We start from the raw sequence: 20226 nt of genomic DNA, 5'->3' as shown, positions 1-20226 counted from the left end.
ACAAGTACCCTAATGTGGAGTGGCCACCTCGAGGCAGTTAATCTTCCATGGCAATTCAAATCCTTGGCCTCTCTACTGACTTTGCACACAAGCATGCCAATTTCGCTGGTGGTGACAGATAGTTTTCCCTTAAGAACTGACTGCAACAGTTTATTTTCCATATGCCAAAACAGTAATCAGGTAATAGCACATTTTAGTTATTACTACCCATTAGAACTGGTCAACAAATTTTTGGAATTTAAATTTTTAAGGGGAAAAATGGCATTGGAATATGCTCTTAGTTTTCTAAACAAATTTCAAGAAGTTTAACATTTCAAGCTTTCTTTTTCAAAACAGCGAAAAAATTCCCACTCTTTCTTCCCACACCAGAAAACCGTGAAACTTTAAATAAAAAAATAACTAAGTGAGATAAAGTACCGTTTTACTTCCCTCCCCTTGACTTTTCTAGTGGGAAAACAAGTTCACCAGTGAGAGAAAAAGGGGGAAAAACCCTGTAAAACCTAAACCATTTTCTGAAACAAAAAATTTAAAAGCTTTTCATTTTGAGAAATTCCATTTTGAATTCTCATACTAGAAAAATGTGTAACACACAAATCAAATGATTGGTATTTTTTACTTAAAAACAACCACCTCCAATGATCATGCAGGAATCAAGTCTTCTACATAGAGTTGAAAGCTCTCTAGGCAGTTATCTAGTCACCCATGAACCATCTTTAACAAGTGCTAATGAGACTTTAGATCAGGGGTCAGCAACCTTTCAGAAATGGTGTGCCAAGTCTTCATTTATTCACGCCAACGTAAGGTTTCATTTGCCAATAATACATTTTAAAGTTTTTAGAAGGTCTCTTTCTATAAGTCTATAATGTATAACAAAACTATTGTTGTATGTAAAGTAAATAAGGTTTTAAAAACGTTTAAGAAGCTTCGTTTAAAATTAAATTAAAATGCAAAGCCTCCCGGACCACTGGCCAGGACCCGGGCAGTGTGAGTGCCACTGAAAATCAGCTAGCGTGCCAAAGGTTGCCTACCCCTGCGTTAGATAAAACCTAGAAGAGTGGTGTAACTAACATTTGTGAAGGGGTTAACTTTTGATTTCCCTAGTATTTTAATATCTGGAATGTAGTGTATGAGACTGGAACAGTAACTTGTATACACTATGAAACAAAATGTAGGAGTACCTTTGATTCAGACTACAAAGGAAATCAGTATTGCAAAACCATTTACTGAGATTAAAGTAGACCTGATCCTCCTCGTGCTGCCTTCAGCATGGCAAAGAACAAGGTCATTCTATGACATCATAATAGAAGAGTGGAGATGTGATACAATACAGAGAGTATGTCACTACAGAGATTACAGCTCACCTAAAAAAGGAGAAGCTGGATGCCCACACTCAGGTTTTGTTTTATTCCAATCCTTTTCATTCATAAACCACATAAAAAAATTAGGATCCTTAATGATGCAGTGACTCAGTCAACTGGAAGATGATGGCCTATATTTTTAAAAGCAGTAAGATACATTTTGTTATTACAAATGTGACACAGCCTTTTTTCTTTTGTGACAGAATATTTAGCAGATGCATTAAATAATGTTCAAGAAAGATTTTATTTTGTAGTAGTAATGTTCACTTGCAAGTTAATTGTGTATTAAGGGGCTAGCGGAAGTTTAGTATTTGTTCAAATAGCTGGGAGTGATCCAGACTAAGCCAAGTAGTAGGTTCATTAATAAATAAGGATATATGTATAATGGCATATCAGCTAACAGCCTGTATGACAAACCCAGTAAGTTATAAGTTTGCATATATTTAGACACAGCCACCTTTCTATTTTAAAGTTATGCTGTACCAAATCCAATATGGAAGATAACTGCAAGCATTTTGGGAAGCCACAAATGTTTGATCCATTTCATATATACAAGTATAAACTAAACATAAAACTTCACATGCCATATTCCTAATAGTGTCCTTATGATCTTTCGTGTCGTACAAAGATCTGGAGATACAAGGAAAGAAGAGAGCAGTGTATATTAGTACTTACCCCTAATTTCTCAAATTTCTGAGGGAAGCAAAACCATTTTCAAGTGCTCTTGAATAGGTGCTTAGAAGAGCTGGTCAGTGCCAGCTTAAAGCTGTATACTGGAAAGTCAGGGATCCAAAGAACAACAGAGCAAAGGGGTGGGGGGGACATGAAGTATTTCTTGGGGAATACTTCAGGGAATACCTGAAAAATTCCTAGGTAGCCTAAATGTATTTTTATAGCAAACTGCAAACTTGATTATACAAAATGAAAAATATGCCCTAAAAAACCCCAAAAACTATTCATGTACAATTTCAGAATCTAAGGAATCTAAACTTGGGAATTAGTTAAGTTATGTTAAACTAAAACATGATAGTAGCAAGTAGAGCTGTGGAGGATGGAAATTCCATTTTGAGGATTATTAATTTTGTTTTCATTATAATTGGGAAAAGCCTGCAAGTTCAAAATTCTCTACAGAAGATTGACAAAAGAAATCATTGGATAATCAAAAAAACCCCTTCAATTTTATAATATACAATACAAAATACAATTTTCAAAACAAAGTACTGTAGTTTCAAAGTGAAATATCAAAAGGTTTCATTTTGAAACTGTCAGAATGTCACTGTTTTCCTTCAAAGTAAAATTTCAGTGAAATTGACATGAGTTTGCTAAGCATCACAGTTTTGATTGAACTGCATTTTTCAAGGGGAAAATGGTTTGGAAGAAAACTTTGAGAGAACCAACAACAGTACCATGTCTTAACACAACACAAATCTGATTTCATCTCAATCTCTCCACACTGAGCACAGCATTAGGCAAAAACAGTAGATTGCTGGAGTGTACCTGTAAAGAGGTCCAACCCCGGCCCCCCCTCCATTTATGGCGGGAGGGGAACAAAACAAAACACAGACTTGCAGGTCTAAGGGTTTGCACGTAATCTCATAGAAGTGAAGGCAAGGTTTGCCACTTAGCAGTATGAGACTCTTGGCAAGTTTTTTTTATTGTAGCAGACATTAGGAAAAGAATACCAAGGCATATATAGTAACTTGATTACAACAATTAGCAGTGACATTGTTAACAATGGAGGACCAAAGTAATTTTATAACCTTTTGCTCTATTCCATTAGCTCTCCTCAATTTCATTGTTTCCAACCAACATCTTTTTAACCTCTATTCCACCCACTGTTCTCTCCCTTTTAAAAACACTCTTGACTTCTCCATTGTCTTTGTTCCTGCTCTGGCCTGCTCTTGTTATCCTTACCTTTCATTTATTTTTGCTCTATAGAGGTGGTAAACCAAGAGAGAAAGGAAATAATACAGTAATAAAGCAGCAATGGGAAGAACAGGCCTGCTTCATCTTCCTGTAGGCAACTAGAGCACAGAAACATTCCCAAACTGTCTTATAGAGTATTACTAACATTCTCATGGCATAATGCAAGGCATATCAGGACACTGACTGTGGCAAATCAAATATCAGAATAGCTAAAGAAATTGTGATTCCTCTTTAGGAATGGACAAAATAAATTAAGATTTTTCTTGCTTGATCTGGCACAGAGTTTTGGCAGCAAAGCCTAGCTACAAGCAGAATACCCTTTTTCATGACTTCCCACCTCTGCTTCAGCAACTGAACAGAATATCCAACTGCAGAGGATTATGGTTTGTGTACTTTAGCAGCTAGATCATAGTACTCTTTTAGAACATGTGACAATATTTCTAATAAACTCATGTTCATTAACCCACAAAATTACACTTTACTCTAAATATTAACCTTTGCACGTTACTCACCTGTTCCATGCATCTGACTCATCTCTATATACAAGTTTCTCAAATTCCCTCTTTAAACACTTTCAGGAAACATGGGTGCTAGGTGGTCAACTTTTACTTGCACAGTTCAAGTGTTTGCAATAATCCAAGTTGCCAGTTATTAGCAACCAAATAATTAACCATTATGACATATACATCCTGCCCTATCCTATGATATACATGAAAACTAGTATAGCTAAAAGTCAAATGAAAGCATGAACAAAGATGTTTTTGTCATACAGGACTTCTACAAAATTCCCCCCTCCTCAGATATCATAATTAGGTGAGCTAATTTCTACAGATTTGGTTAATATAGAACGTGGGAAGAGATTTGAGAGAAAAGGAAACTGGTTTTAGGTTTGAATTTCAATAGTTCAATCTCACAAGCAGCAATAGATGTTATAACCAAAGCACTCTGAAAAGTTTCTATACACAGAGGATTCACACTGCTTTCTGCTCATCTTCATTTAGTGTTCATAAGGACAACAGAAAGGGAAATGTATGTACCGCTGTGTCAGTTCACACAGGGATCAACAGAAATTTAAACAATTACATCAGACCCATAGAGGAGAGAAAGTTTGTGTTGAACTTAAAGAAACTTCCAAAAGCAATAAAACAACCTGACAAAAACTTAAGAAAAACTAAAGGAAAAAAAAAAAAAACACTATTTTTTTTATATTTTTTTCTTTAAGCCTCACAGGCACCAGTCCTAAAGTGCTCAGGATTTAGCCAACTGGGATGAGATTAAATTAACTGTAATTTAAATTCTCTCCTCTTATATCCTGGGCACCAGTCCAGAATTCTTCCAAAAATAGTACCAGATATCCTAGAAATAGGTTATGATTCTACCAGAATCTCCCACCCGCAAGCAGCATACACAGAGACTTTTACATTGAGCTGACCATGGCAAAACGGCATGAAAGGATGTTCATGTTGTGGTCCTGTGGAACTACAAAGATTAGGTACTTCCCTTTTCTGCTCATAAAGGGGCAACTCTTGCTCACCTTTCTGAGGTGTATAGGCCCACTGCCATCAACAGAATGAAGGATATCAAAGCCAATGCTAGAGTCAGAACTAAGATGTTTACGGTGTCTGATTAGGATGAACCACTGCCCATCTCCACGAGGTTCCTGCCTAGGTCATGGATGATTTAGACCCCATACAGCACCAATGTTTGCATTTATAGTTTAGCTCCCTCACCGTGCAATGTTAAGACTGCAGAGTTAAGGTCCCAGAAAGTCAGGAAGTGCAACAGAATTTTTATTGTGTCACATGTATGTAGCATACTCTACTCCTTTTTATCTGGGTGTGTATAGTTTTGACTTATTACTGTTTGAATATTTTATAGCAAACACTGTTTGCAAGACTGTTCAATACAGCCAAGTTAATTTCATGAGGAAATTATGATGTTAAAGTTGCTAACTTTGATTTTAAATGTACAACCTAAATCTTGCATTAAATATCTTTAATTATTTCACCCGCCAAATGAAATGGAACGCACAACCATGTGAATTTAGACAACCCTTAAATTTAAAACAGTTTTCTAAACATCTCTCTTAAAATACGATTTTCTAATACTCTTCACAATAGTATTCAAACAGCAATAGATACCTCAGACAGTTGGACAGGGCTTGGCGGAAAATACTGCATATTCTTGATATACTGAACTGTGCTAAGGTCAAAGCATGGTTTCCAACTGAACCTGCATTTAAATACCATTATAAAGGGAGGGAAAGTTATTTTACGCACATTCAGATAGGTAAATCTAATCAAGAAACAGCACCGAGGGCTCTTGAATCATAATAGTTAAATTTTCTCAATATATACAAAACCTGTTGCATAGAAGATATATATTTTTCTGTAATTTAAGTATCCTAACACGCTCCCAGTGTAACTCAGTTTATAAATAACTGCCATGTTATGTTCATGACAGAAAAATACAGTAATACTACTGTAAATTTTAATTTGTAACCAAAAATTGTTTCAGCTGTTTTCCCATCTTTTTAAATGTAATTACTGGATCTGGTTATAGAAAAATTCAAATACCATGTTATGAACTTCTGTCCATGACGGGACAAGGTTAAGAGAGTCATTGTCTTCCCAAGATCCTAGCACAAAGAACAATGCAAAGAACTTTCCACAATATGAAAGTCATCTGTTCCACTACGACAGCTTGAGCCCTTGAACGTTCTGTCTCAGATTGAGCAGTTCTTTTTCTTGCCTTGTTTTTTCCAACTTGAAGGCTAATTTGTTGGCTTTCTTCTCCATTCTCCGTTCCTGCAAACATGAAGGGACTTACACATTAAAAACCTATTTTTGAGATTTGCAGAGAAGTATATAATTCACTCCCCAACACCTTCACAATCCAAAGGAGATATCTGAATAACTTTCAGAGACATGCTAAATAAGGCCTGGTTTACACATAAACTTAGGTTGACTTAGCAACATCGCTCATGGGTATGAAAAATTCATACCCAAGAGATATAGTTAAGACAACCTATGCCACAGTGCAGTCACCACTATGTTGATGGAAGCAAGCGTTTATACTACAGTGGAATAGCTGCAGTGCTGCAACAGTACCGTTGTAGCACCTGCAGCATAGGGTGCCCCACGTATCTTACTCCTGGGGGCATTCTGTGCCAAAAAATTCTCCAAATTTTATTTGTCAAAAGAACACTACATAATCATGCCAGTTTCAATTATTTTGGTAATTTATTTCAAAATACCAGTCACCAAGTATGTTTGTAACAATTCAGACACACAGAAAATCTCCCCCAGGAGTAGAGTTAGAAACCCTGTGACAACCCAGTTCCTATTTCTCTGCACCCCCACCCATACACCCAAACGCCCTCCTCCCCAGAACCCAACCGTGGGGCACCCCATCCCTAGCCCAGATACCCACACCTCCTTCCTCCTAGAGCCCAGCTGTGGGGCCCCCCTTCCCCAGGCACCCTTCTCCTCCTGCTCCCTCCCCAGCCCGAGCCCAGGGATCCAGATGGGAGAGAAAGCCTGATGCTCGGTCTCAGGCTTGCAGAGTTTCCGGCGTACCGCCCTCTCCTTCCGTCAGGGAATGCTGGGAACTGTAGCTGCCAGGAACCCTTTAGCTCCCTCCCCCTCCCCCCAGCAGAGTCTTCGGTGTACAAGCTATGCTCTGCTGAATCCAGTGGCCTCTAGTGGCAGCTATCAGCACTGCAGCCCATTTCTGTGAGGGGAAAGGAAAATCTGTGTGTGCACTAATTTCTACAAAATTCTGCATTGCGCAGTGGCGCAGAATTCCCCCAGGAGTAATATCTAAGTTTTAGAGACATGCTGCTTCACATTCTCTTTTCCCAGGTTGAAGCATGTTAGACTTTTATCTAACAAAAAAGACTCCAGTTTCAGCTACCTCTTCTGTTTTTTCCTTTGCCAGTGGCTGGCATGATCCAGCTTTTAAAGGTCAGAATAAACGAAACCGGGCTGGTGGTGGCGGCGGCGGCAGCAGTACCAGAAAAGATTGAAAGTAGGAAGTGAATTTACTTTCTGTAGTGACAGCCCAGGGGGGGAAAACAAAATAAAACAAAAACAAAACGAGACCAAAGACAGAGAGGGAGAAACTAAGAGCAGACAGAAGAGGGAAAACTAAGTAAAGATAAAAGGCTATTGAAAGAAATTGAGAATCTTTGCAGAATGATTACCAAGAAAACATTCTCCTACTTTTGGGGAAAAATAATAATCGAACTTTCCAGTGAATGGTATTTTCCAGAAAGATACAGAAATCAACCCTTGAAGACCAGTGAATTTTTCCCAATAATTCCCAGAAACAAAATAAATTGGTTTAAAAGAAAAAATGTTTTTAAAAAAAACAGAATAATGAGGAACAGAGCAACAGATTTTCCCGAGAGGTTGTCTTAAAATATTAAAGACTAGATTTTACCTTTCGTTCTTCCTTTATAGCTTGTTTTCTAGCTTTTCGATCCTCTCTGCTCTCATTTTTGGAACGTGGCTGTGTGGATACTCTTGGCAGATCACTTTGATCAATCATTTGCATGCGTTCAGTCTGCTTAGCCGTAAGACCTCTCTGAGGCAAGATATCCAGTGGGATTCCACTCTTGTGAGAAATTTTGATTGGTTTGGACTAAAATACAGACAATGTGCCAATGAATTAGTTGTCTTTAACCCTCCATCCTCCACCTGCTTTTCTTCCAAGGTTTATGGATCACCCTTCTTATCAGCAATAACATAGAGCCACCAATAATGCTACAAATTTTCCAATAGTGAACACACAACCAAATTCTGCCCTCAAATAGATGCACGATTTCCCATCAAACTCAACAAGAACTACACGTACATATCTGTGGCAGAAGTTGGCCTTAAAAGTTATATTTAACATTACTTTCCCTCCCTCCTTTTATTTAAGTTTTACTTAAAGGTAACTAGTAAGGAAAAAAATTAGGGTTGTATCCTCTTTGCTTCTTTATGAGGAGGTCTGCTTTATTTTTTGAACTTCAGAAATATCAAGATGCATTTTAAATTTTGCTGGGGAACTCGTTGGAGGACAAAAGAACTGTGGTGAGAGTTCTCAGTCCTAAAAGGGACAGTAGAAATCCACCTCCAAAAGAACTGATTTCTCGCAAGTATGCACAGGTTGTACGCTCTTGATATTTGTGATATAATCTTACTAATTCTCCAGGAAAAACAGGTTATGCAAATTTTGAATTTTCTTCCTTTCTTGCCCCCTTTCCCACCTTTAAAAAAGCCACCTACTAAATGTTTTAAAAATCATGAAGCAGCAAAACAGAACACAACATTCCTACCTCCACACCCCATTTGCAGGTCAACTCAAAGACAAATACAGCCAACAGGAAAGTAACTGTCTTTGTCTTGACTCTACAAGCCATGCTGCTGCTTAGACTTCTGTAAACTTCATAGAATATAGAAAATAAGCCTAACGATTTTACCTTTGCTGGCTCCTCAATAAGTTTTGGATGATTATACAAGTTTGAGTATGTACCTAAGGCAAGAAAGAAAACAAAGATAATGGAGGGTTGTACACTGAAAAATACCACCCCAATTTGCATAGCAATTTTTTAAAAAGTTATATATAAAATTTGAAAGGCTCATGGCAATTAGTTATGTTTTAGTGCAATTAATACACCCCTGGCCAAATTTCTTTAATGAGAATGTATGCTGTTATGTGCCAGTCAAAAGCACAGAGAAATGCAGAAGCTATTTTAACTAGAAACCTTGCTATCAGTAACACGACAATCTACCATCTGCTTTACTATCCCTGGAAAAAGTAAGAGCCTCACATACTTACTCAAAATGGATTCACAATCCCACTTCTCTTTGGGTTCCTCAATAACTAAAGTTACGATTTCTTCTTCTTCCTCCCCCTTCTCATTAAGGGGAGAATCTAAATCCTTTCTTGGTTCAAGAGCATCAGGTTTCACACAGCTTTTAGAGAAGGTAAGAGAAGAGGGTGGGAGTCAGGGAAAGGAAAAATAAGAATTTCACTATAACTTCCTAACACTGAAAAAAAGAATGAAGGCTTACCCTTTCCCTCCACCCCTTTTATTTAAATCTGTGACTACATAACCTCCTCCCTGCAAAAGACAGAAAAAAAACATTCCTACCTGTGTTAAAAACAAAAACAAACCACTTAGTAATGTGACATGGGAATTTCTTTTCCTTTCCCCTATCCTCTCTCTCCACAAATCTCCAAAATAACCAGACTATTTAAATATCTGCACTGTCAGAGGTAGATTGCTAAGAAAGCTGCCTCTACTTTCAAGAATATTTGGCGCACCTGAATGCAGGAAGGAGGAAACATCAGTGAACCGAATGGCTGGCTGACTGTTGTCCCCCCTCCACATCTGAATGCAAAGGATTGGGTCATAAGTGTTCAATTAGGTATACATGATCAATCAGGTATACAATCATGATACACAAATCATTCCACTATGTACATAACAGGTTCTGCTGTTGGTTCTGTACACCACAACAGATGGAGATACTCTGCTGCAGGGTCAGTTACAACAGAAAGATGCATGGTAGGGGAAACCTCAGTCCAAATCAGTAACTTCCTTGCAAATCAGAAGGGCTAAGAAGGCCTCTGAACATTAGCTGTAGTTAAGTGGGATACAATTATGTCCCCTTTTCAGTAAGACTGCAAGCATCAAAAAACCCACTCCATAACACTTTGGTGCATCACCACTCAATTCAATAGAAATCCACTGCTAAATAAAAATATGAATATTTTACAAACACTAAACTAATTACATCCTACAAACAAAAATACGGTCTCCATCGAAGTAAATTAAAACTCAGATAGATTTTATCTTAATAAGTGAGATAACATGTCACTAGAGTGAGTAACGTGTAATTAGTGTTAGTTCTGATTCACATAAGTAGCTCTAAAAGTGATTCTACACACTCCTTAGCTTTCTCTTTGTAGTAGTCATTCAGGACTTCTTGCAACCGAGTGCTGTCGGTGTGAATAAAGCCTTCTAATTCCACATTATCCAACGCTCCGATCTCATCGTCATCAAACTGTTCAAAGAACTAAAAAGGAAAAAACACAAAGCTAAACGAATGATGAATATTTGCATCTAGATTGCATGTGTGAGACAAATGCAATGTTGTTCAACAGCTTCTCTGGATATTAAAAATTCATTTTCACACTATTTATAACAAAAAGTTTTGCAGGGCAGAGACTGTCGGTTCTGTGTTCTTACAGTGCCTAGCACAATGAGGTCCTGCTCCAGGACTAGGTCTCCTTAGCATTATGATAACAATAATGATAATTTCTTTCCATTCACTCCCATTTCTTTCTCCCCTCATAGAAGTCTTTGAAACAAGTCTACAAAACAAATACAGTAGTAGTAACAGCGAAGGGTAGGCCTGCAGCAGGCTCTCTCCTTTACCTCCAATTGACATGAGCATACCAATAGTAAATTAATTATCTTTCAATGTTATATAGTCAAATTAGTCATTTCTCTTTGGGACATTGTTCGGGATAATTAAGTAAATTAATTAGACTGCCACTGCCTACTGGAAAAGTTAGACTTCATGCATCCACCACACTTCATACAATTAGATCAAAGCACTTTTAAAACATCTTATAAATCCATCTCACAGGACTAAAATACCACCCCCACTTTACAGATGGAAATGTGATTTGACAAATTATATATCCTTTACTGCTTGAGATTCCACATCGCCCCATAGCAATGGAAATTATTATAGTTGTTGGAGGCAGGAAAAGAGGAAATCCGTAGTTAGGATTACATCCCTGCGGCCTTTTAATGTGAATGAGATAATACAACCATGCATTGGATGAGAACCATTTAAAACCCATACTCAAACTCATTTCTTGTAATGCAAAAGGGTCTATGCGCATGGATCAGCTTAGCAGTGGTTTTCAAACTGGGGTATGCAAGAAAAATCCTGTAATGGCGGACAACACATTTTATTTAGTAAGAATTGGCAATCTAATCAATGTTTAATCGCCTTAAAATTAAAACCGCAGCTGCATTGGTGTACATTTCCTTTCTGTATGTGACTGAGAATCAGACGTTTTCAAACCGTAGTGGGTGCCCCCTAAGGGGGTGCGGAGGAACGTTGAAGTGGGGGGCTGTTTTCAAACTTTTTGTAATCCCTGCCATGAGTTACAATTTTTGGTTGTCTCCCCCCACACCCTGACAGGCTGGTTGGCCCACTGAGGTGAGTTGGAGAGCAGAGGTGGTGCTCCCTCCCTGAGCCCAGGCATGCAGGGCTTTCCCAAGACATCTGACGTAGCCACTTGCCCCCTGAATATTCCTCTGCATCCCCCTGGATGTCCCCCCCAGTTTGAAAAATCAGGGGTGATGGGGGATTGTCATGTGACCCTGCATGCCCCCTCCCCCCCCCCCAATCACCTCCATCTATCTCAGGTGGGGATGTACAGTAGACTCTCTTATCTGGAAAGGGGTACGCAGCCTAAAAAGTTTGAAAGCCACTGGCTTACAGGATTTGGGGTGGGGGAGAGCAGGATGGGGCAAAAAGCACAGAGAAATAGGTTTAAAATATCCTCTCTCTCATACGCTTGGGGCTTCTTAGCATTTTTATCAGTGAGCTACCTCACCTTCTCAAATCTCTCATCTAGCAGGGTCAGCTGTTCATTCCTTCTCATTACGGACGAAGTTATGGAGTATTCTGTGAAACGACTCTTGGTTTCCTCTTGCATGAAAAGAAACTCTTTCATCTCTCCACTAACTCCCTCATCATCCGACAAAGGACCCTCTGAATCATAATCTTCATCACTACTGTTGTTGTCCTTTCCATCATCCATATCCTCCCACTCATCTTCATCCTCAGTATCAGAGCTCCTGAGTAGAATATATCTGTAGATCAGCCACTTAAGAAATGGGTATAGCCTGTCAGAGTCTACCCAGTGTTATTTTATCATCTCAAACTTATGCCAAGTTAAATTAAAAAAAGATTCTTCTCATGCAGATACAAGAAGTTGAAATGTTTAGTAGTAAAAGTGCTGCCCAAGTTAAAATCAGGGTGTACCAATAAATATTTGATTAGAGTGAATAGCCAGAAATGCTTTCACACTTGGTCGTTCCCTTGGTGTTCCAAATGCAGCATGTCTGGTTAGTTATACATCAGGAAACAGGACCAGAAAAAGAAAGAGAAAGCAAAAGAATACTGGAATATTAATATGAGTAAAACTATGCATGTGCTTATGAAAGAAGTGGTACCAGTAGCTAATGCTAGAAATACCCAAAAAACCTCACTTCATAGTAACAAGATGTTTCCCAAGGTCTTGTAAACACACTACAATGACCACCTGTAATATTATTGCCTATAATACTGGAAGTGTTTTGAGATTGCATTAGATTTGGAAACACAGTTTAGATCTCATAATCCTGTTTACTAAGTAAATTCCATATATTTGTGAATTTAGTGTTGTTGTTTCAAACAGATAAACAAAAAAACAAAAAAAGAACTAGGAACAATATTGCATTATTTGTTATGACATTAAAGAGTTCTGCAAAGCTTCATATACCGACAATCTTCTCCTTTCCAGACCCCTTTCCCTGGCTCACTGGCCTTTAGGACAAAGTCATCTTCGAGAAGATTATCTGGATTATTGAAGTCAAAGTCATCATCAAGAGCTGCGACAATATCAGGGTCAAAATCCAAACGGGGTCCTACAATGGAAAAGAATGCTTTAAAATTGGCATTGCATCCCCAAGCCACTTGCCAGAAACAAAGGTTCCCAACTACAAATGCTAATTTGTACCAAGTGGAGCTATTTGCGGAGCTCAAATAACCCCTTTTTGGGAAGGAAGGGAAGAATTTTAAAGAATTCATTAGAAGTACAGGGCAAAGTTGCTGAGTTGAATTTGACAATGTACAATGTTTCAATTAAAAACTATAACTCTGCTCATTAGAAGTCAGACAGATGTGTGGTCCAATAGTCTGAACACATGATAACATGCGACTTTTCTCACCAATTATACATGATTTATTCTGATTTGGATGACTGCTTCTCCTACATACATCCTCCATTGCAGTGTGTGTGTGTGTGTGTGTGTATATATATACACATATACACACACACTTTCTAAATTACACACACACAGACCACAAAACTAATCCTCTACTTCAGTTTGTTGCACAGTTGTCATTAAAACCTACCTTTCTGGCCAGAAGGAACTATGGATTTTAAACCCCAATCAGAGAATGTGTGATAGATGCTATACCAGAATGGCACACATAGGTATATTATGCAAGCACACTGTGCATCTTTGTAACACTGAATACTTAAATCATCCTACAGTTTAAGACTACAACACTGGGATGCTGAATGGAATTTACTTTTCTTTCAAGGAAGACAAACTTTGAGAATGAAGCCCCAGTTCTATACTGGGATGCATGTAGATGAACTTTTGCATCAGTGGGACTCTACAGGGGCACAAAGATATACTTGCACATAACCCAATAAAGGAATGGGGCATTAAAGGACTGACAAAATTCCTTAAAAAAAAAAAAAAACCCTCTGAAGAATTTTCCCCTCTCTTCCTCCTTTCCCAACTAGGGTTTCCTGCACAATACAACAAACCCAAGGATTAGAACCAGTTACTATATAATGCCAAAGAAAGGCACCGATTCAATTATTGAGGAAAATAAATCTTGAGTCACTTTTTGGTTCTCCTCAATTATGGAGACGTACCTGAAGCAAAACAATAATATCAATAGATGAACAACCTTAATGTTTAACAAAAATATAATTTCACCTAGGTCACCAAGAGGACCATTAGCTTCACAAAAGAAGAAGAGGTAAAGAGTTGTATGGTACCTGAAACAGGAGCAGCTTTATTTAACAGTCCCACATCCTCTTCAAACTCTGAGGCAAACACTGAGGAAGGCAACTTAATAGTGGGAGACTTTAAACAAAAAAGGAAACAAAACAGTTATTTATTTAAAGTAGTCTTAAAGATGCAAGAGTGATCATATGTTTTGAGTACTCTGACAGAGACAAATCTTTGAAAATTACTGCTTACTTACCTGGAGAAAACAGGATTTTAACTGAGTTTCTTAGTGGACTTGAGAAGAACTCTGTAGCTCAAAACCTTGTCTTTTTCACCAAAAGAAGTTGGTCCTATAAAAGTTATTACCTCCCTCACCTTGTTTCTTTACTGGACTAAGTAATGGAAGTTAGCCAATGAAGAATTTTTGCCCTTAGTATGCATATTCCCCCAGTACAAAGATTGTTTGAAAGCTTTCAAGATGTGACCGAGGAAATGGTTGTGCAGGAAATAACCAGAAGCAACTTTCTACTTCCTTAATAGCATAAGCATTACTAAAGACCATTTTAAGATTTCCCTTCTAAAGCTCTTTCTATGTGCAAGACTTTAAACTTAGAAACAGTGCTTCCAAAGTAATGACTTTTATGGAACTTTTTATAACGTGGTCAAAATATACTTAGTTTTAAAAACATATGTCAAGGCTGCTTCCCCACTCTGAACTTTAGGGTACAAATGTGGGGGCCTGCATGAAAACTTCTAAGCTTAACTACCAGCTTAGATCTGGTCCACTGCCACCATTCCCAAAGCTTATTCCCTTCCCTGGGAAGCCTTGAGAAACTCTTCACCAATTCCCTGGTGAATACAGATCCAAACCCCTTGGATCTTAAAACAAGGAGAAATTAACCATCGCCCCCTCCTTCCTCCCACCAACTCCTGGTGGATCAAGATCCAACCCCCTTGGATCTAAAAACAAGGAAATAAATCAATCAGGTTCTTAAAAAGAAGGCTTTTAATTAAAGAAAAAGGTAAAAATCCTCTCTGTAAAATCAGGATGGAAAAATAACTTTACAGGGTAATCAAACTTAAAGAGCTCAGAGGACCCCCCTCTGGCCTTAGTTTCAAAGTACAGCAAACAGAGATGAAACACTCTAGTAAAAGGTACATTTACAAGTTGAGAAAACAAAGATAAACTAACACGCCTTGCCTGGCTGTTTACTTACAAGTTTGAAATATGAGAGACATGTTCAGAAAGATTTGGAGAACCTGGATTGATGTCTGGTCCCTCTCAGTCCCAAGAGCGAACAACTTCCCAAACAAAGAGCATAAACAAAAGCCTCCCCTCCCACCCAAGATTTGAAAGTATCTTGTCCCCTTATTGGTCCTTTGGGTCAGATGCCAGCCAGGTTACCTGAGCTTCTTAACCCTTTACAGGGAAAAGGATTTTGGAGTCTCTGGCCAGGAAGGATTTTAGCTGTCCTGTGTACAGTACTAGGTTACCTTTCCCTTTATAGTTATGACAACATATGTGCCAGTTTTCATCAAAATTGAAAAACTCTGTAGAGCCACACTTCCCCATGCCCTTAAAATAAGCTATCGTCGATTCAGTTTGTACACTTTTCTTGCACGCTCCACTGTGTGTGAGGGTTACCTAATAGCTTTCCAAACCACTAACATGGTGTTCTGGCACACTACGGAAGGTCAAAACTTCACTGTACTCAACATTGGAAGCATTCACCTGTATTTTCCCCAGATTCTGTTTCATTACTTTTTTAACCAATATTTGATATAGTTTCTAGTTTATTACTACTTATTTAAGATTTCATCACAATCCATTACCACAAAATCTGAGTGTTTTATAATAATTATAACCAAATGCAAAAGCAGTGAGAGCAACTCGCATGGTTTTTTTCCATACAACTATTATGGGATCCCATCCCTTTTGGGTCACACAAGAACCCTCACTGTCATGATGAAAATCATTTAAGGGCTTTGCAGCTTCTAAATAACGAATGGATCATTAATTGCCAATATAATACTTTTGCCTATGATCAAATAGGAAATTTGGTATGCCAAAGTACCTGGGAAAAACGGAATCCTTCATAAGTAGCTTATAACCACATGAACGCTTTTTGAACAAGGTTATTAAATTTAAACATGTAGCTGGATTTACAGGATGTTAAACTCAGCAAGATACAACACAAGAATGGTCAACAGTGCAGCAAATACCATACTTACTGGAATTTGTTGACTTTCTTCCTCTCTCTCTCCTTCCCCTCTCACTATAATCCTGCTCTGTTGACCAGACACATCAGACGGGACTAGCTCTGAGGGACCAGAGGCTTCTTTTAGATGCTGCAAGTAGTCGTAGTCATCATCAAAGAACACTCCATATTTCCTCTGCTCTTCTCTCCTCTGTTCCTCATCTCCCTTGAGATTGTAAAAAAGATTAGGATTAATAAATTAGATCAGATTCAAATTCATTAGCAATAATGTCGATCTCAAATACATAACCTGGGAATCCTCATCTTGAAAAACAAGGACACCTAGCAGAAAAAACAAAAAAACAAAAACAAAGCCCCCAAACAGATAAAAGACAGAAATGAAAACAACCTTAGTCTGAAGGATTGGGAAGGATTTTTTTTTTTTTTTTTAAAAACACACAAGATCAGTTTTGTAGTATAACTAAACTTTTGTTTTAAAAACAATCCTACCTGGGCCGGCTACAGGCACCAGCCGACCAAGCACGTGCTTGGGGCAGCACCTTAGAAGGGGTGGCAGAGGGCGCTCGCGGTGGGTTTTGTTGTTGTTGTTGTTCGGCGGGGCGGCGCTTGAGTGTTTTTTTGTTTTGGCTGGGCAGGGCGCGGTGCGGCCCGGCGCTGGGGGGGAGGGGGTTGGGCGGCATGGCGCTTGGGGGGAGAGGGGTGTGTGTTACGGTGGGGCGGCACTCTTCTTTTTTACCTGAGGCGGCAAAAAAGTTAGAGCCAGCCCTGAATCCAACACACACTTAACAAGGTGTTCAGCCCACGAGCAAAACATTTACTTATAAAACTTTTGCAAATTTCCGTGTGTACAGAAGCTATACAAATACACATTCACTGCACAGAGATTTATTATGACTGTTCACTACAGAGAGGCAGCATGGATTAATTTTGAGGCTGGGAGCCTTGAACTCCTAAATTCCAGGGTTTATCAACGGTACATTGTCCCTGGACCTCGCTGGTGGGTTCTGCACCCCCACCTCCCCCCGCATCCACCATAACCACCTCTGGCTAGGTAAAATTCTCTCACTGGGAAGTGTTTAGTAAAATGCTGAGGACTTGTCTGTATAGGAGTGTAAAAAATTATGAAGTTTTGAGTGTGTTCGCAAAAACACGAACATCCAGCCTCTTACACTGTGGTAGATTTCAGTCCAATCTTCTAACTAAAACCTATTCCCAATCCATCTCCCTTTTTCTCAAGTTATGACCCTGAATAGTAAAATCTTATAATCATTTTACTCTCCTGCAATATTAATTTCTAATCCAAGCTTCCATGGTCGAAGTGAGCATTTACCTTCTGTGAAGGCAACAGAACTCTCTGAGGTGCAGTATCGTCAGCTGCCAAAGGGTCCCTCTGACTTCTGTGTACCAGGTGAAATGTTACAGCTTTTTTTTTCTCTATAAAGGGTTTCTTCCTTCTGTGAGGCTGCAAAAGAAAAGTTATGTTCTGGTTATAATATAATATAATATATATATATATATATATATATATATATATATATATATATATATATATATATATATATTATATATATATATATACACACACACACACTTTTCTAAGGAACCCCTTTCCTCCCCAACACATATATACACACACATGTTCTTTGCTATAAAATTTCAGAAAATGTTACATACTCTTGAACAGCTGGGCTTAAAAAGAAACCAAAATTAGATGTGTTCTTGCCACATGCACTGCATCATCTAAAAGAAGTACACTTCACATGTTCTAAGTGTCAACTGCAGATATATATGTGTTTAATGTATAATTCTACAGAACATGAATTACGGACTGATTACAGTACATGATTTTCAGCTGTGCTCTCTGGTGTTCTTAAGTAACTGCACTCTGAACATCAGGGCATGTGTGACAGAAAGTTCAAACTGGGAAACAGGGAAATGGACAGGTGGAAATTCCTCAGGACAGGCAAATGTAGCTTCCCATATATAGATATAGACTGTTGTCTAAATGATATCTATATATTTCTAGCCCAGTTACTTATAATGAAATTGTCAACTGAACCACTGCCACATACAATAAACCATCTCAGCCTCCCGAATTCCTCAGCGATCTGAAGCACTATCCTGTTGAAAATATATTCTACAACTCTCTATACAACTGTGTGGATATATATATATACATATATAAGTTTCCAATCAGTTCTACTACTGGGAACTCGGACAGGTTAAAAAATTAGAAGAGAACATTTTCATCGTGTAAGTTACAGAATAAGCCTAACCTTCCCCTCCTTGCTTTTTAATTTTAAAATGTAAATCAGATAGTGTAACATGTTATGTAGCATTTGGGATACATTCGTGTAAGAAGATATCAGCTGCCAGGGTACGTTTTTAATATTGTTTTCATTTTGGAATCTTATGTCTGGAATTATCACAAAATGAGATGCAAGACTGTAAGTAAGCAGACATATATGCCACTACTGCTAACTGTGAATTTCGAGGAGAATGGTGGTACAAATGCAATGTTTAAAATCCAGGTCTCCATTCCTACAGCCCAGTATCTTGTGGATTAAACTATTAAGTGTGCCTCTGAAGCCCATTCTGTGGAGAGGGCAGAATTCCACTTATAATTATGGTCTGTATAGGGCCAGGAAATGATTTCAGACCTATGCGCCATCCTATATGCCAATATCAGTGGCAGGTTTGCACAGAGATGGAGGGTAGAGTATTGCGTGTATGTAATAAACATACCGCTTAGTTAATATCTGTTCAGTATTTTATCACACTGGAAAGTTATGCCTCCTTTTAGGGCTACCTCTATTTCTATCCTTGGTTTCTCTTCATCACCAATCTTTCCTCTTTTCTGGGTCTCTCCATCTCCTCTCTCCTTGTAACTTATCACTGTTGCCAACTCTCCTGACTTTAGCACAAGGCTTGAGATATTGGTGTTTTTCTTAAAGACAGGCACTCTCCCACAGCCAAAGGATTATCTGAGAATCTCAGCTGTCATTAGAAAATCCTCTGAACTTCTAGTCCTCATAGATATAGAAAAACACCTGAACTTCTGAAGCAAATATAAGCCAGGTGCTCCGAAACAAGAATGTAATTAAAAGATCCCCAAACCATTTTAAAAAAAAAAGTTTGATGATGTTTAGGCCTGCTTGATGATTTCTGAATACTTGGGGATAGCTTGTACATATACTCCTTCCACCCTGTGTCTGTCTTGGCTACTTGAACTGTGAGCTCTTCAGGGCAGGGCCGGTCTGCTACTCTGTGTTTGTACAGCATCTAGCACAATGCAAGCCCGGTGGTGATGGGTCTTAGGCACGATTTAACAAACGACAACTAATCAAAGACACCGGCCTTCCTCAGCAGCGCCTTCTAATTCCCAGCAAAGGCCAACCCCCACCCTAACATTAGGGCGTAAAGTGGCCACGGTCATCATTAGGCTCCAGAGTTAATGTCGCTGAGATGAGGTGCGGGGCGCTCCACCCTCCCTGCGGCCCCATGGGGGGGGGGTGTTTTCTCAAAGCGCCCGGGGGCAAAGCGCGGGGGGGGGGAGAGAGCGAGTGACAACAGCGCGCGCCCCCCTCCCGTGAGGAAGGTTTCATACTCTCTCCCCTCGCTCCTCCGCGGCCGTTACTCACCATGGCTCGGAAGTGGGTGCAGCGGCGCGCGCTCTGCAGTCCTGGGGGACCACGCTACGGGAGACCCCGAGTCTGGCTCACTCCCACGTGAGTCGGCCCGGAACTGGGAACCGCCGCCATCTTGGGATAAACCAGCTCCTGTCCGTGGGGGGGGGGGGGGCGGATTGACATCTCCAAACCAACGCAGTGGCAGTAAATGAGCCTTCTGCTGCAGAGTAAAGAACTGCCAGGGGTGACGGAAGCCCTCTCGCGGAAGACAGGGTTAAAGAGAC

At 39.2% G+C, this 20226-nt stretch overlaps 2 protein-coding genes across 2 annotated transcripts in view; both read right to left on the bottom strand.

Moving 5' to 3' along the window:
* Positions 1–5990, bottom strand: part of ZC2HC1B (zinc finger C2HC-type containing 1B) — a 25878-nt gene extending 19888 nt beyond the window's left edge. Inside the window, exon 1 of the mRNA XM_065588772.1 lies at positions 5861–5990. Within this exon, the coding sequence (XP_065444844.1) occupies positions 5861–5863 (3 nt within the window). The 5' untranslated portion in view covers positions 5864–5990. The remainder of the gene's footprint in view (positions 1–5860) is intronic.
* LTV1 (LTV1 ribosome biogenesis factor) lies at positions 2924–20226 on the bottom strand. Its single transcript, XM_005280406.5, has 11 exons — positions 19955–20226; positions 17644–17775; positions 16327–16518; positions 14142–14229; positions 12846–12990; positions 11916–12159; positions 10227–10354; positions 9111–9247; positions 8752–8804; positions 7728–7928; positions 2924–6091 (listed from the first exon to the last, which is right to left on the bottom strand). The coding sequence occupies exons 1-11, from the start codon at positions 19955–19957 to the stop codon at positions 5978–5980; spliced, it is 1437 nt and encodes a 478-aa protein (XP_005280463.2). The 5' UTR covers positions 19958–20226; the 3' UTR covers positions 2924–5977.

The sequence above is a fragment of the Chrysemys picta genome, chromosome 3, assembly GCF_011386835.1.
Source record: "Chrysemys picta bellii isolate R12L10 chromosome 3, ASM1138683v2, whole genome shotgun sequence".
Taxonomy (NCBI): domain Eukaryota; kingdom Metazoa; phylum Chordata; order Testudines; family Emydidae; genus Chrysemys; species Chrysemys picta.
Note: the sequence above shows the minus strand (reverse complement) of the source record. Positions and strands in the feature narration are given on the sequence as shown.

What these genes read in the sequence shown, in the direction of transcription:
- LTV1 (XM_005280406.5), bottom strand. An exon ending in TTCTGTTGCCTTCACAGAAG is followed by an intron (nt 16,519 to 17,643) that starts GTAAATGCTCAC and finishes TACAATCTCAAG; the next exon opens with GGAGATGAGGAACAGAGGAG. An exon ending in TACAAAGAGAAAGCTAAGGA is followed by an intron (nt 9,248 to 10,226) that starts GTGTGTAGAATC and finishes CTTCTCTAAAAG; the next exon opens with CTGTGTGAAACCTGATGCTC.